Source organism: Ictidomys tridecemlineatus, chromosome X (genome assembly GCF_052094955.1).
Source record: "Ictidomys tridecemlineatus isolate mIctTri1 chromosome X, mIctTri1.hap1, whole genome shotgun sequence".
Classification (NCBI taxonomy): Eukaryota; Metazoa; Chordata; class Mammalia; order Rodentia; family Sciuridae; genus Ictidomys; species Ictidomys tridecemlineatus.
The window spans coordinates 117203103-117218221 of NC_135493.1; the positions used below are offsets into that span (position 1 = coordinate 117203103).

General features: G+C 33.8%; 1 protein-coding gene across 7 annotated transcripts in view; it reads right to left on the minus strand.

Annotated features, from left to right (window-relative positions):
- Positions 1–10082, minus strand: part of Glra2 (glycine receptor alpha 2) — a 187276-nt gene extending 177194 nt beyond the window's left edge. For 2 of the 7 annotated variants that reach the window (XM_005315982.3, XM_005315981.3), the window contains exons 1-2: positions 8825–9433; positions 6572–6705 (exon numbers count right to left, since the gene is read on the minus strand). In XM_005315982.3, the coding sequence (XP_005316039.1) occupies positions 6572–6705; positions 8825–8892 (202 nt within the window). In that variant the 5' untranslated portion in view covers positions 8893–9433. The other 5 variants (XM_078035111.1, XM_040288966.2, XM_021722797.3 and 2 more) reach the window with 4 other exon arrangements.
- Between the last annotated feature and the right edge of the window lie 5037 nt (positions 10083–15119).

Consider the following 15119-nt stretch of genomic DNA (forward strand, 5'->3'; position numbering starts at 1 on the left):
ACATGGCTTAATTTTAAAATTAATCCAAGCAATTAATCCAGGATGGAATTTGAACAGAGAAATATAATTTCTTCCCACAATGAATCATTATTTTTTCATATTTTGGAATATGAATTACCTTGTTGAGTTGAAAAATTACTCACTGAACTAATAAAAATAAAACCAACTAAGACATAGGGAATCTACATTATGGCTACTCTGTTAGGAATAGAAGATGTGAGAATTTTCTAATTCATTTCTTTCCATTTAAAAAAAATCAAATATAAGGACCCAATCACAATGAATGATAAGCTTAAGCAATACATCATGTTACTTATAAAAGAAAAATGGTAGAGTGTTAATAATAATTCACACTATTTATAATAATCATAAAAGAAGCATTCATATGCATGATCTCATTTGATCCTCAGAACAACCCATATGAGGCAAGATAAAGCAGAAGAAAATTTGAGGCATGGATAGATTGTGAAGACACCTTCTCTCAAAAGTGACTAAATGAGGACATGAATATGAGTCTTTTGGATCTAAGTCTAGGGTTATTTTTACTGTAGCACCCTGTCACCATGAAATGGAAGATAATGACAAAACTATTGGAATATGCTTTGCCAGAGTTCAATAGAATTTTTTGGATACTTTCTTCTTGATGCTACCTCCAATCCCTAACAAATATCTCGTGGACCTGTGGTTGGGGCCTCGTATCTTCAAATATATTGATTGGTATTTATGTGGCACATGAAAAGCTAAAATAAATTGTAACAGCCAGAGGATTTGGGATGTTCAAAAATCTTCATCATAACATTCTTGGACAAAATTGTCATATATAAATTTTCCTTTGTTTCTCTCAGTGTTTCCTTTTAGTAACATTTTCCACCATTTTTATCTCCTATCATCTTGTTCTAGAATGCCTAGAGTCCACGTATTCTTCCTTAATTTCAGACTAGAAATAATGGGGAATATTTTACATTAGAAAATCAAGCTCCCTGGAATGAAGAGAACTTTGAGAGATGTTAGATAATAGATGTTTTATAAATGGGCTATGCAAAAAATGTTATGGAGACAGTGACTGATTAGGCTTATTGCCATTCTGTCATAAGGTTTTACTATGAGATAAAACTTCAATGCGAGGACAGAAACAACAGCATTGTTATTATAGCCATCATGGTAGCAAGCTAGTTTGGGAAGTATATTGGGTAGGGAATTTCAAACAAATTTCAAATTTGGGGTATTTGGAGAGCCATATGCATGTTATTGTGCTTTAAGTGACACATTAATCTGCAATGGTGTGTCCTGCTACCCAAGAGAGGATTCCTTGACCCTGCCTCTCTGTTAAGTACTTTGCAGCTAATTCTTTTTTTTGAATTGAAAATATATGTGATAACCCAAGTTCAAGGAACATGCAGAGAGAAGTACATTTTCTTCCTATCCTTATCCCCCTGCGTCTATTTCCGTTTCTCAGAGGTCACCAATGTGTATCTTTCACAGTTAATCTAATGCATGTATAAACATAGTGTGTGTATGTATGTATGTATATATATATATATATATATATATATATATATACACATACTATGCATGCATATTTCTCCATATTATATGTACTTTGGAAAGCAGATATATAAGCATTCTATATGTACTTTGCAAGGTAATTTATAATAATGTATCCTAAAACAAATCCATTCTTCTTTCAGTCATGAAATTTTATTTCCTCCTTTTTTTTTCTCTCTTCTAGTTTCTTCAAAAAACAACCCCACTGATAGCTATCACCTTGTATTCAGTGAAGAACAATTTTTCCCTAACGTAAATGTTGACTCTTGCAATTAGGCTTAGTTCTAGGCCTGTTGAAATGGATGTTATTATCATAATCAAAAGATAAAACTCATATGCTATATTTATAAGCTTTAAAATTTTCACAATAGACAAATCTCTCAGGCTTGACATTTATAAACATCTGAAAACTCCTTTTGCTTTATACTTCCTAACAATGACTCTGTTTCAACATTGGTTTTGTTTCATTGCTTTTTTCCCATCTCAGTAGTTAAGGGGCAATTTATCTCAAACCTGTTGGTTAATTAAGGGAGATACAGAATAGGAATTCCCCTATGAAGAAGGCAAAATGTTGATCAAGGTGATTTATAATTGAGCCAATTGTTTTCTTCAGATTCTAATAAAATGACAAATCTCAACATGACCATTGCTTCACCCTTTCAGGTGCCTGAGGACTTTCTACTATATTCTGCCCTCAAGTCTAATGCTTCAGATACAAATTCTATTCCTCTTTCTTTTTTAAAAGTAGAATTTTCCTTATTTTGTTAATGCATTGTAGTTGTACATAATCATGGCATTTTTTGTTACATATTCATACCCACACACAATATAACAATAAAATTTGGCCAATATCATACTCCAGTATTTCCCCTTTCCCTCTACTTTTCTGTTCCCTTGGTTCCTTTCATCTACTCTATTCTGCTGATCTCCCTTTGATTTTCATGAGCTCTCCCCACATGTTTAGTTTTTTCCATTTTCCTCTTAGCTTCCACTTGTCCATTTCTCTTTCATAGGATCTTTGATAATGTCTTATACCCATGTCCCCCAGAATGATTAAATAAATGGTCACTCTGGGGCTGCATTATTATAAGAGAAGCCTCCTTCCCAAGTGTCCCTGCTAGACACATGCTCAAGCACTCGCTACAGGGGTTGATATTCACATTTGAACTTAAGCACCACTTAGCTACAGAAAAAAAAGAATTGCCAATGGGCAAAACCTGAAAACCTCTGGTTTCATGGAAGAGAAACTAGTTCTACTTATGCCTGAAAAACTTCTTGAGATACTAACTCATTGAAAATTGCATATATATAAGCATTCTATATGTACTTTGCAAGGTAATTTATAATAATGTATCCTAATATGCTGTAAACCATTTTACATGCAAATGTAGATTTTAATGCCATACATCATACTTTCAGACTTAGGTCTCTAGATGTGGAAAAATTAGTTTGCATGGCATGCTCAAAGAAGTGGAGTGAATAATTATCTCCTGGTATTATCTATTCTAGGTCCTAAGCCAAAAACAATACCATAGTGAAACATATTTATTCACATTGGGATGAAATGCAGAATATAAATCTAAGTTAATTTTATTTTCAAGGAAATTTTCATTAAAATAGATAAAGCTTTGTTTCAAAAAGAAAGAGACAGAGCTAATGAATTTTTCCAGCTTTGAGCATTTCAATTAAAAACTTAATGTTTAAAGTGACATTTTCAAGATACAATAATACTGACAAAGGAATATCTGATAGGATGGTGGAATAACACCATGATAAATCAACTAAAACCAGACAAATCACCAAAGAGGGGAAAGGAGCTTCTCTGTTGATGTAGAATCAACATTTACTATGTGTTTTGACTGGGTAATTGTGAGCAGGCATTGCTGCATTTTTATCTGAACTGGGAATTGTGAAAATTTATATTTTGATAAGATTCGAGCCATGTCTCTATAGCCCTTATAGATGGAATTCAGTCGACAACTCTGACTCATGACTTTGTTTATACACTTGTGTATCAGCTCATCAAAAAAAAGCTATTTTTTTCCTATAGTTTCTAAGAATGTCTCTCAATTACAGAGCCTAAGTCTGAATCATTTCTGGTTTCTTTTTCTAGCTTACATCCATCTTCTTTCATGTATATATGCCCATTATGACATCTTTCAGAGCCCATCAAGGATATAGAGTAGACAGACAATATTTTACTGACTTGAAAGTATGCAGAAAAATTCTTTTCAATAAAAATTTATGCATATACATTTATTTCTGTCTTGCCAAGGGCTGGCAACAAGGAAAACAAACATGCTAATATTTAATAAGACTTCTAGAATATTCATTCTCTTTACCTCAGCAGTCAATATTTGGCTCTTGCTTTTATTCTTATGGTCAAATTTTGTCCTTATGTCTACTTATTAATCACTGTTGTGGTAAACATTGTCATTATCATGTTTATTATTATCATATCAAATTTGCTTTGGGACATTTATAGGGAGACTACCACTATTCTAGATGCAATTACATATACTAATCATTCTTCTTTTCTGCCTACTATACAAAATTTGTCATTTATACATTGCTAAATAATTATGATAAGTATGATAGTGATTTTCCAAGCCTCTGCTTCAAATTCCCTATTAACTCTGACTTTTATATCTTTCTCTTCAGTTTAGCTAAGATCATTTTTGTTCACCTGTAAGACTACTGCCAAATTTCTCACCCTCAGCTTCTACTACAACTAATTGGAAGCATTAATCTTCATAACTGATCTTCATTTCACTCTTTTTTGGTCCTTATTTCCTCATTCTGGAGAAAAAGATGACTTCTTTCCCTTACACCACAATATCCCATATGCATGTATATATAAATAAGGAGCCCCCCTGACCTCTCAAATATAGTGTAGAGTGAATCTATCAAACTTAAATATGTAAAATGACCTTATTAGACATATAAAGTTCTATGGGAACACCAAGCAAAGAAATTCATTTTACTCTAAAATAATGAGGAATCTTTTACATTGGAAAATCAAACTCCCCAGAATGAAGGCTATATAAATAAAGTTTATGAAGGAATAGCAGTGTTCATTGAAGTGGAGAGTTAAAGGGACAGGGAGATAAAAGTCAGTGAAGTTCATTAATTTTAGAATCTTAAGTGATATCCATCTCATTTTTCTTTTATCATCATTAAAATATCCTATACTTAGGCCTTCATGTAGTAGATTGATTGCAAAAATGTGGTCATGCTTTGCTAAACTTGACCTTCTTGTTGTTCATGTATCCTTTAGAACCATGATAAATGTCATTTCCAAATGATGACATCCCCAGAATAGTCAGGAAAAAAAAACTAGGAATAATGGCTCATTCTGTGGCCATGTAAAGTAGCAATGGCAACATAGGTATTTGTTTTATTATCCTTTGCACTTTTGAAGAATTATTTCTTGAGAGCAATGAGTAATAACTGCTATCAAACAAAAATGCTCATAAACTTGAACAGTTTGCTGTCTCTAGACCTTATCTGTGATGTTTTACATGAATAGCTTAATAAGAAATTATCTCTCCATTTCTCAATAGTATTTTATGTATACTTCCTGAGAGTACTTAACTATTTCTATGTAATACTGTAGTATTCATGTAACATCTTCTCTTGCCACACCCTGAAATTTTTTGAGCACACGAACCTGTTTCATATTTCAGTTTTCCAAAGTACTCAGCCATTAGTTCAGACTCAAAAGGTATTGAATAAATGTGTGAATGAGCAATCCCATTGAAAGCTGATTCTTGGCTTGTTACTCATATGATTTTATTCCAAATACTGACTTCTAAAACAGTGACCACAAAGTTATAGGAAATGGGATGAACTGGAAGATTTTTTTTCAGGAAAATTGATCTCTAAACTTAGTTCATCTTAGTTTCTTGGAAATCTCTAAAATCAAAAGTGCTTGTTTTGCCAAAATTCTGGCATATCTTTATGAAATGTGCCCAAAACTGGATATATTCAGACGTGTAGCACTTAAAAAGAAAGGAATTTATAATTTAGTTTTCATGCTTATATTTTCCAATAATGAAAATTAATCAAAACTCAAGGAAAGCAATGAAATTAAGTTGTTAATATGCAAAATCAAAGTGATGCATGAATTACTGCACAACATTTAAAATATTATAGGCTTATACTTTTATAAAATATTATAAATGCTTCATAATACATTATGCTCAATTCAACTAAATGACAACTGCCATTTAAAATATGTATTTAAAAACAAAACATCACAATAATTTTTATTAATAATTTGTTCTTAGTACATTTTTTATTGAGAGTAAAAATAAACCAAATGATAAAACAGTATCTACAAACTATTAAGTACTTTTTTTGTAATGTAGAACAAAAACAGAAAACTTCCATTTGCTTCTAATTGAACAAAGAAATTATCTACCATCTTTTACATATGCATTTGCAATTCTATAATGTTTGTTATTTCTGAATAAATAATTTCAAATAAGCAATTAAAATGTTTAAACAAGTGGGAATCAAAAATTTCTGATGTATTAGAGCCTCTTCTAACAAAGCCTAAAACTTTAGAAAGGCTTGAAAGTGTATAAAATGTCATATTTTATCTGATATTTAAACTTCACTTTGATTTGATATTTAAAACCAAAACGATATATTTTGGTGTAACCATTGAATTTGTCATGCATCCTGGTAGATGTTTATACAAGTCAAGTCAATCATTTCTTCTTGTATTCACTTCCATCCACATTCCTACTTAAGACAAAATAGAGACTGTGGCAATAATCTCTGCCATTAGTGTTATTTTTGGAATGAAGCACAAACAAGGAAAGTTTATAAGTATGGCAAGTGACAAATAAAATTTAATATATTTAAATCACTGAGTGATTTTTAAAATGCTAAAATAAAATGAATACCATACTTGTTGCTTCTGTTTTGCAATAAAAAAGCCTGAAATTTTTTTCCTGAGTAAACTATTCAAATACCTAGTGTTTCTCAAAGCCTTAACATGAGTTTAAGTGGAACATACCTTTAAAATTTGGCCTGATTCTTGCATCATATCCCGATGTCCTGCCCATTAATTTGTCCAAGAAATCTGAAGGAGATAGGGTCTGCGAAGGTTGTTTTCCAGACCTGGAGTCATGGTCTTTGCAGAAAGCCGCCCTAAACACATCATTAACTCTTTTAGAAACAATTTCATTCTCAGCTGCTGAGAACTAATATAGAATGTTTGTATCACATTTTGGTGAAGATATTTCATATATTAGTAAGAACAAAATAGAAAAATATAAACTCTTTGGTTAACTTCTGAGCTTGTATATGGTCTAAAGTTAACTTTACATGATGAGAAGCATAAATCCATACCTCCCAAGTTTTCAAACTTTAATCATAATATGCTTCAGATGACAATGTACATAGATTCAGGTTGTAGATTCTATGGACATTTAGGTAAAACTATTTATTTGTAGAATTACCAGAGAATTGAAAATGATAATTTTTGAAATTCATGTGATGACTTGAATCATTTTCCCATGCTTTTAAAAATTTGTTCCATCATTGCAGCCCTAAATATAAATCCTCTACCTTTCATAAGAAATGTAAGATAGGATGAACACACTAAACCCTGCAATTAATTATCATATTGCTTATTTTCTCACATGCTAGATTCTATTTCAGTTATTAGTTATTAGTATTTTCCAATGTGATATCTAAAAGATAAACTTCATTTGGAATTTTAACTTCATTTAAACATGGGTCAACAATGATTATGTTTGTTACTTCCATTAATTTATCAGTTGTTATTTATATATGAATACTTAAATTTTCAACTCTCTAATAAAGCATTAATGAAGAAATACTTCTAATTCATTTTGTCTTTTTCAGTATCAAAAGCACTAAAAGTTGAATGGAAAATCTCTCAGATTTTCATGTCCATGTCAAAAGTAATAAAGAGCTTATAAGAAGAGCATATTTGGTTTGTAATAAATTCTTTCAAAATACATAGTGGTTGACTGAATATGTTTATTTCTTCACTAAAGTATGTATTGTAAAAGCTTTGTTTTCAATAGTTGAACAATCTTGTTAATTCTAACACTAAGAAAATACCACATTCTTGCCAGTTTTTCAAAGAAGAGGCATTGAATTTAAGTGCAAATATGATATAAGCATTTGGTAGGAGTTGAAATTGATATAATCATCCAGAAATACTCACATTCCCATATGCAGATTCATCTGATTAATCAAGTATTATTTGATTATGATGGTGGTGGTAGTGATGAAAATGATGATGATGATGATGATGATTCTAATAAAACCCAGCCTACAATCTTTCTTAATCATAGTAGAAGGTGTGAACCTGAAAGGAACATAGTGGGTTTTCCCAGTATTCATAGCATTATTTCTATGTGTTCAATTTCTCTTGGTTCTGTGAAAAAATACCATAAAATTTGGTGAAAATTAAAGGTAGAGTTCTATACTTTATTATAAGAGTATCTCCTATCTCTTATCTTAGACTCTGCCACTAAATGGCTATTTCATTTACTGGCAATAAAATTAATATTTTGAGATAGCAATTGATTTGACAACTAGTAAATTAGGTAGAAAATGAAGCATGCAAATAATAATTTCTCACTTATTTTAACTATGCACACTCCACTCGTCATGCAGACATAAGTACAAAGATGTCATATTAATTAAATTTTGGTAGGCAATCAATTTTCAAGTAGACTAAATGGTAGAATTGTGGTAAAAATAGATATTTGATGTTTCAAGAAAATTCCTGAATTGCAGTTCTCAGAGTATGCTTCAAGTTGAAGAAATATAATAGAAGTCCCAAGTTGGCTGAGAATTAGGGTTCTCATATATTTTTATATAAAATGAGCATGTTTCCGACAAATTAATTCAATCACTCCACCATATGAAAAACATTGCACCCAGTAATCCCTTTAAATGACTTCCAAAAGAATTTGAAAGCAAAAATCTCAACCTTATATAGAAATGTAAAGGACATGCAACTCATCAGACTATCTTAATATCACATTGGCTGTGGAAATGTGTGTTGAAATGCAGAGTGCAGCTATGCAACATAAAACTTGCTTTTGTGAAAATTTACCACCTTCCCACCATAATTAAGCTTTTTAAATGAACAAAAGAAATCTAACTCTGCTCTATAAAATTAAAATAATATGATCCAGGGAACAGGAAAAATAGATAATTGCATGACACTTTCTCTTTCAAACAGTTTCATGTGGAAAATATTAGCATGCAAAGTCGTTTCACCTACCTGAAGTGGTTTGTCTCTAAGAAAAATGCAAACAAGGCTGTCAAAATGTTCACTAGCTGCCGGTTCATTCCTGTTTCTGTGATGCTTGTGGAAAATATCCCGAAATGATTCCAGAAAGAAGCTAGGACAAAGTATCTATTTATTGTCCAGATTCAAAATCTAGCAGGAATCTAGTTTCTTTGAAAATCAAAAAGAAATTTGGGTTTGTACAGTTTTCTGAGAAAAAACAAAAAGTGCCAGTCCTGGGCATCATGGTCAGGTCAAACCGAGGCTCAGGACCATCAGTTAGCCCAGGAAAGACAAAGCCTCAGAACTGATGAATCCCCCAGCTGCTTTTCCTGAATAATAAAAATGCTGCTACCTTAATCGCATCACCATGCAAAGGGGGCTGGTGACAATGCCATGCTGGAAGTCGGGTTGCTGTGGCTTTTGTTTTATATCCTTTCTATTTAGCAAAGCCCTTTCCTCTAGAAAATGTTCTCTTTTAAAAAGAAGTTGTAAATGAGGAAGAAGAAAGGACTCTGCGCGCTGGAGTGTTTGCGGGGAAGAGGGAGAAATTGCTGAGATCCTGTGCTGGAATGAGGGCTACAGAAAAAGACGGAGACGTGATCTTACCCAGCCTATAAATTTCAGCACTCGGACAGCTCCTAGCTCTGAAGTGCGCATGTTTCCTTTTTCAGTAGCTTGGGGCGGGGGTCGGGGAGAGGCATTCATGTGGGGACGTGCCTGCTGTTCAAAGGCAAAGAGTGAGTGGCCATTCAGTAAGGGGGTGGTGAAGTGAGCGAGATTATGATAAGGAGAGAGCAGAGGTCAGGGGAGACGGAGAGGGTGAGAAAGGTTGGGGTCTGAGCTTCCTGAAAATGCTAGTCTGCCTGTGGGTGGGCGGGACGGGAGTTTGAAGCAGAAAAGAGAAGGAAATAAGGTTTCGACATGGGGAAGAAAATTAGGGAAACAGAACAGGATTTGGAGTACTGAAATTATAATAAGGGTGTGGGTAGTTCACTTATTATCAGTGGGAACCAGAGGCAAAAGTGAAGCCCTGTGCTGAAGAGAAGGGGATATTACCTTGGTGTAGAGAAGCCCGTGTACAGAAAAAGGTTCATAAAGTCGGTAATTTAATTTAGAAGTCCTTTATGCTTTCCTCGCCTCTTGAATGTTTTCATTTCATTTTAGCCGCCTGTTCTCAAAGGATCTACCTCTTTACTAGGGAAAGCCCCTTCCACTGGGCTTTCTTCAGTGGCTCAAAATCTTTGGACATCCTCTTAAGTCAGATTTGTAGAGAAAGAAAAAAAGAGACAATGGGCCAGCAGGGGGCAGTAGCAATCTTTTCCTGCCCCTGGTTAAAGGTTAGAACAGTGCTCCATGTTAAAAACGGAGGAGAGAGAGAGAGGGAGAGAGGGAGAGAGGGAGAGAGGGAGAGAGGGAGAGAGAGAGAGAGAGAGAGAGAGAGAGAGAGAGAGAGAGAGAGAGAGAGAGAGACTCTGACGGGGGGCTTTAGTTTCATCTGTCCATTCCAGATGTTAATCACCAGGAAGGAGGTCATGTAATGAAGTGTAGGTTTTCTTCTATGCTAGAGACTGAAAATAACAAAAGTTTGTAAATCCTGTAGGAAAGCATAAGAGTTAACCTTGCTACTACAAATTAAATTTACAAATTTTATAATTAAGTACAAGAAGAAGGATAGATAATTCAACTGAGCTTTTGGAAAGGGGGAAAGAAAAAATGAATGTCCTACCATGAGTTGGGTGAGGAACTTAATTTTTGTCACCTTAGTCACTCTGGCCTTCCACCAGAAGACTTAATTTTAAAACAAAATAATATAATTACTTTTTAGTCCATAAATGACTAACTTGTCCTTGGATCAATTTATAACATCCTAGCAGAGTAACAAAGAATTCTATGTTTCTAAAAAGTAAATTCTGAGGGAAAATGCAAGTTATTTTCACCTTTTAATGTTAATATAAATCACCTGAAGATCCTATTGAAATGCAAATTCTGATACAATAGATCTGCCTTGGGACCTGAGTTCTGTATTTCTTACAAGTTTTTAGCTCAAGTTGATGCTGCAAGTTCACAGGTCACACTTTGAATAACAAAGGTGTGTATGCCCTTTCACCAGATTTCTATGTCACCAAGACAGAATATTGGAACCTCTTTTTAGATGAAATGCAGCAGCCTAAGCATTCTGCTTACATACAAAATCAGTTCTTTGGATGTGTTTCTTAACTCTCAGTGTCTAGAAAAAGAGATTCAATTTAAAAGAAAAACAGTATGGTCTACTATGAGACATCCCTGAACTACAGCTTCAAATCTGTTCGCTTCCAAATTCATTCACATGGAAACTTTAAACCTGGTTTTATCCCTGCCGTCCTGACCAAAAAAGTTAAACAAATTCCTGGAAATATATTTCTTCAATTAGTGTGCTATATGGAAAAATCACACAAGATTTTTTTGTGCTCAAGATTCTTTCCAAAAGAAAATATAGATGTAAATGAAGAAAAAATGATTCATCCCAAATTTAAGATTTTAAAGATGCTTAAAGTAATACATTCTTTTTGAATCAATCTCTTTCAACAACAGAGCCATGTTATTAAGCAGGAACTGGGAAACTTGTGACAAAGGAAGACTCTGGCTAGCAGCATGAAATCACAGCATTATATTATTTTAGAGTTGGAAGGGACTTTAGAGAGGATCTAGTCTGGCCTCCTCCTTTTCTCATCTTTCCTCAATTTGGATTCCAGCCCTTTCAATACACAGAAACAGCTCTCATTAAGTCTGCCAATGAATTCCTTATAACTGAGGCCAAAGGATATTCTTCTGTTCTCATCTTATTTGACATTTCCTTGGTACCTAATGTCATTAGTCTCTTCCTCCTTCTTGAAGTACATCCCATTTGTGACACAGTGAACTCCTAGTTTGCCTCCTATTCTATCTCCTTGGCAGGCATATCCTTTCTATCTAGCCTATAAAAGTTGGGTTTCCTGAAGGATATATTCTAGACCTTCTCTTCTTTTCACTCTACTCTCTCTTAGATAATAATATAATTTCTATTGTCTTTTATGAAGATGAACCAGAGATATATATTTATATCCAGATCTATTTATCCAACTGCTTCCTAAACAATTCTTGTTGGGTATCTCAAAATCTCCTTAAACTCTTCATATCAAAACCAGACTCATGATAATTCTTCCAAATCCTAATCCTATTCTACTGTACCTGTTTCACTGGCAGCAACCAATAGCCAAGGTAGCAACTCTGAGTCTCCCTATGTGTCACACCCTATATCCAGTTCTTCAGCAAGCCCAATTGATTTTATCTCCCCAATATATGTCATGTATGTCCACTTTTCTGCATCTAATTCCCCCATAACCCCAGTTGGGATATCTTATCTATTACCTATACTGCTGTAATAGTCATCTTACTAGTTGGCATGGACCAACAGCTGACCCTCTTCCACCCATTCTATTTACTGCAATCAGAATGATTATTCAAAATCAGAATCTGATTATGTCACAGTCCCTAGTTAATACTATGGATCTCCATTTATCTTTGAATATAACAAGGAAACTACTTAATATGACCTAAAAGTCTTATGTGGCCAGGTCCATGTTTATGTTCTCCCTTGTCTTACCCGCTATTCATCTATTTCCTTTCCCTCTGACTATATTGGTCTTTTTTTAGTCTCTTATGCTTTCTATGTTGCATAATCCCATGGAGTGTTAAGGCTTGCCATCTTTTTCTGATCAACACCAGCTTATTTTTTAAATCTCTGCTCAAGTATTATTTCCTCAATAAGGCTTTTCCTGATATATTATTCTATCAACTCTATTATAGACTGTCTTCATATTCTGCAACTCTGATTCATGGAGTACATCACCATTGCATGTATACATGCCCATGATTCTTTGCATAGATAATGAGCTTTGCAGTGGACAGGGATAGCAAATCATTTGGTCTACCATTGTATCCCCATATACTCAGTGATAATAACAAAAATCACAATGGTATGATGGTCACTAAGAGAGAATTTTAAATATATACCCCAAAGTGATGCTTAAACAAATTAAAATAAGTAAATATGTATAGTTAGTAAATATTTCTGTCAGAAATTGCTTATTATGGAATAATATTAAGAATACAATTAGGAAACTAAGTTCTATGGCTCAGCAGTCTACAGTGTGAAATGAAATTCAGAGTTGGAACTATGAATCTGATGTACTTCATTCTAGTTTTACCTTTAACACTCATTGGTTATATGACCTTGGATAAGTCATTTAATCTCTCTGAGCCTCATTCATGTAATGTGTAAAATCCAGATAATATTGTTAAATATTTCTATGTAGAATACTTTTACAAGTCATATGAAAGCACAGCTGAACAAGTGCTCTTAATCTCAACTCCTGCATCTACTAGCTGTTAAAATTTATGTTTTGACTTTGTTCCTTGGACAATTCCACTTTCAAGGACAGTAATTCTCAGGAGTTTTGAAAAGGTCTTATTTGCAATGCAATGAAATCCTGAAGTCTAATCCCTCTATGATTCTAACTCACCAAATTACAACTGGTTGAAGCATGTGGCACCCTCATTTTGTATTCTTATAATTAGAAAAATGAGATTTTTGATCCATCCTATGATGTTATAAGAATCAACACACAATATTGTTCTATATGCTACATATTAAACATTTTTAAATAGACATGAACATATAGAACCATTTCTTATGATCATCAGTATCATCAACTGATAAGTTTTTGGAGTCTCTAATAATTACATAATACTTCACAATTTTCAAAATACCCACACTATGTGGCAGAACATAATTGATATCCATATGTTTTTCCAATGAGGAATATAAAGTTCAAATAAGATTATTAATTTTCCCTAGTCTACATGATTAAGTGACAAAGTCATACTTTCTATATTTACTACCAAAGGGAACAGAATTATTTCTCATCATGTGTGATTGATGTTATTTTTCAAGTCACTGGAAGCCTATTATATGCTCACAACTAGTTTTAATAACCATTTTCTGATTCCATTGCAATAAATGCCCTTTTTCAATGGCATTTTGGTCACCATTATACTAAGATACACATACACACACACACACACACACACACACACACACACACACGCAAATGTGATGAATAGAAACCCCATATTAAAATCTCAGTCAGTTTCCTAAAGGAAATAATAGAAAGATATGTAATATATCAATATCCTGCATCAGGACTCCCAGTTGAACTCTTGTGAATCTCAGTACAAAGAGATGGTCCTCCTCAAATATGGCCATTGTTCCTTCTATTTGAAAAAATGAAGTAGAGGTTAAGAATGAACTATTTATTTGCCATTGACACCAACTGAGTGTTAGAGGCAAATTACAGAGAGCAAGAAGTTGTTTTACCAAATCCTTAGTTGTTAGGGAATGCTTCCTCACCAAAAACAATAAAGACAATTTCAACTTGATAAAATGCACCTCTTGAATTATAAGATTTACCTTCCTCAAACAGACCCCCCTTTTCACTATTAGACCACAGATTAGAACAGATTTTTAGATGAGAAAACCCTAAGGCATGAGGATATGTGGTCATTGTATCTATTAACCCACGGAACTTCTTAGATCAATATTTGTGATTGCCATTTCTTAACTAAATGTAATATTGTGTATTTATAGAAAATATTATATATTGGAGGAATTGGTTTACATATCAACAAAGACTGGGAAATCCCACAACTGGCAACAGGCCCTCTGAAAGCTAGAGACCCTGGGATGACAGTAGCCTGACTCAGTCCAAGTCTGATAGGTTCAGAAGAAGGGAAGCCAATGATTTAACTCTCAGTTCCATACCAAAGGCCTGAGAACCCACCAGAACCCTGATGTAATTTCTTTAGTTCAAAGACAGAATAGCATCCCAGCTCCAGAGGGGAGAGAGGGGGAATTAATCAGTCTTTCCTCTTCCTTTTGGTTCTATCTGGGTCCCTAACTAATTGTATGGTACCTTCCCACTTTGAGGGCAGATTTTTCCCACTTGGTCCACTGACTGACACATGAGTCTCCTACCAAAATATCTTTCCAGACATATCCAGAAATGATGCTTTATCTGTTCTCTAGATTTTCCATACCAGTCGACACCTAAAATTAATTATCACTGTTACCTTAGGGATCAGGTATAGAGTCTCTCTCTTCAAACTGAGAATGCTGAGCTATCACTGTGGAACCCATACTGACCCTTGACTTCCATGGCCACTCTCTGGCCTATATGTTCTTTATTTCCTTATAATCACTTGTATTGGA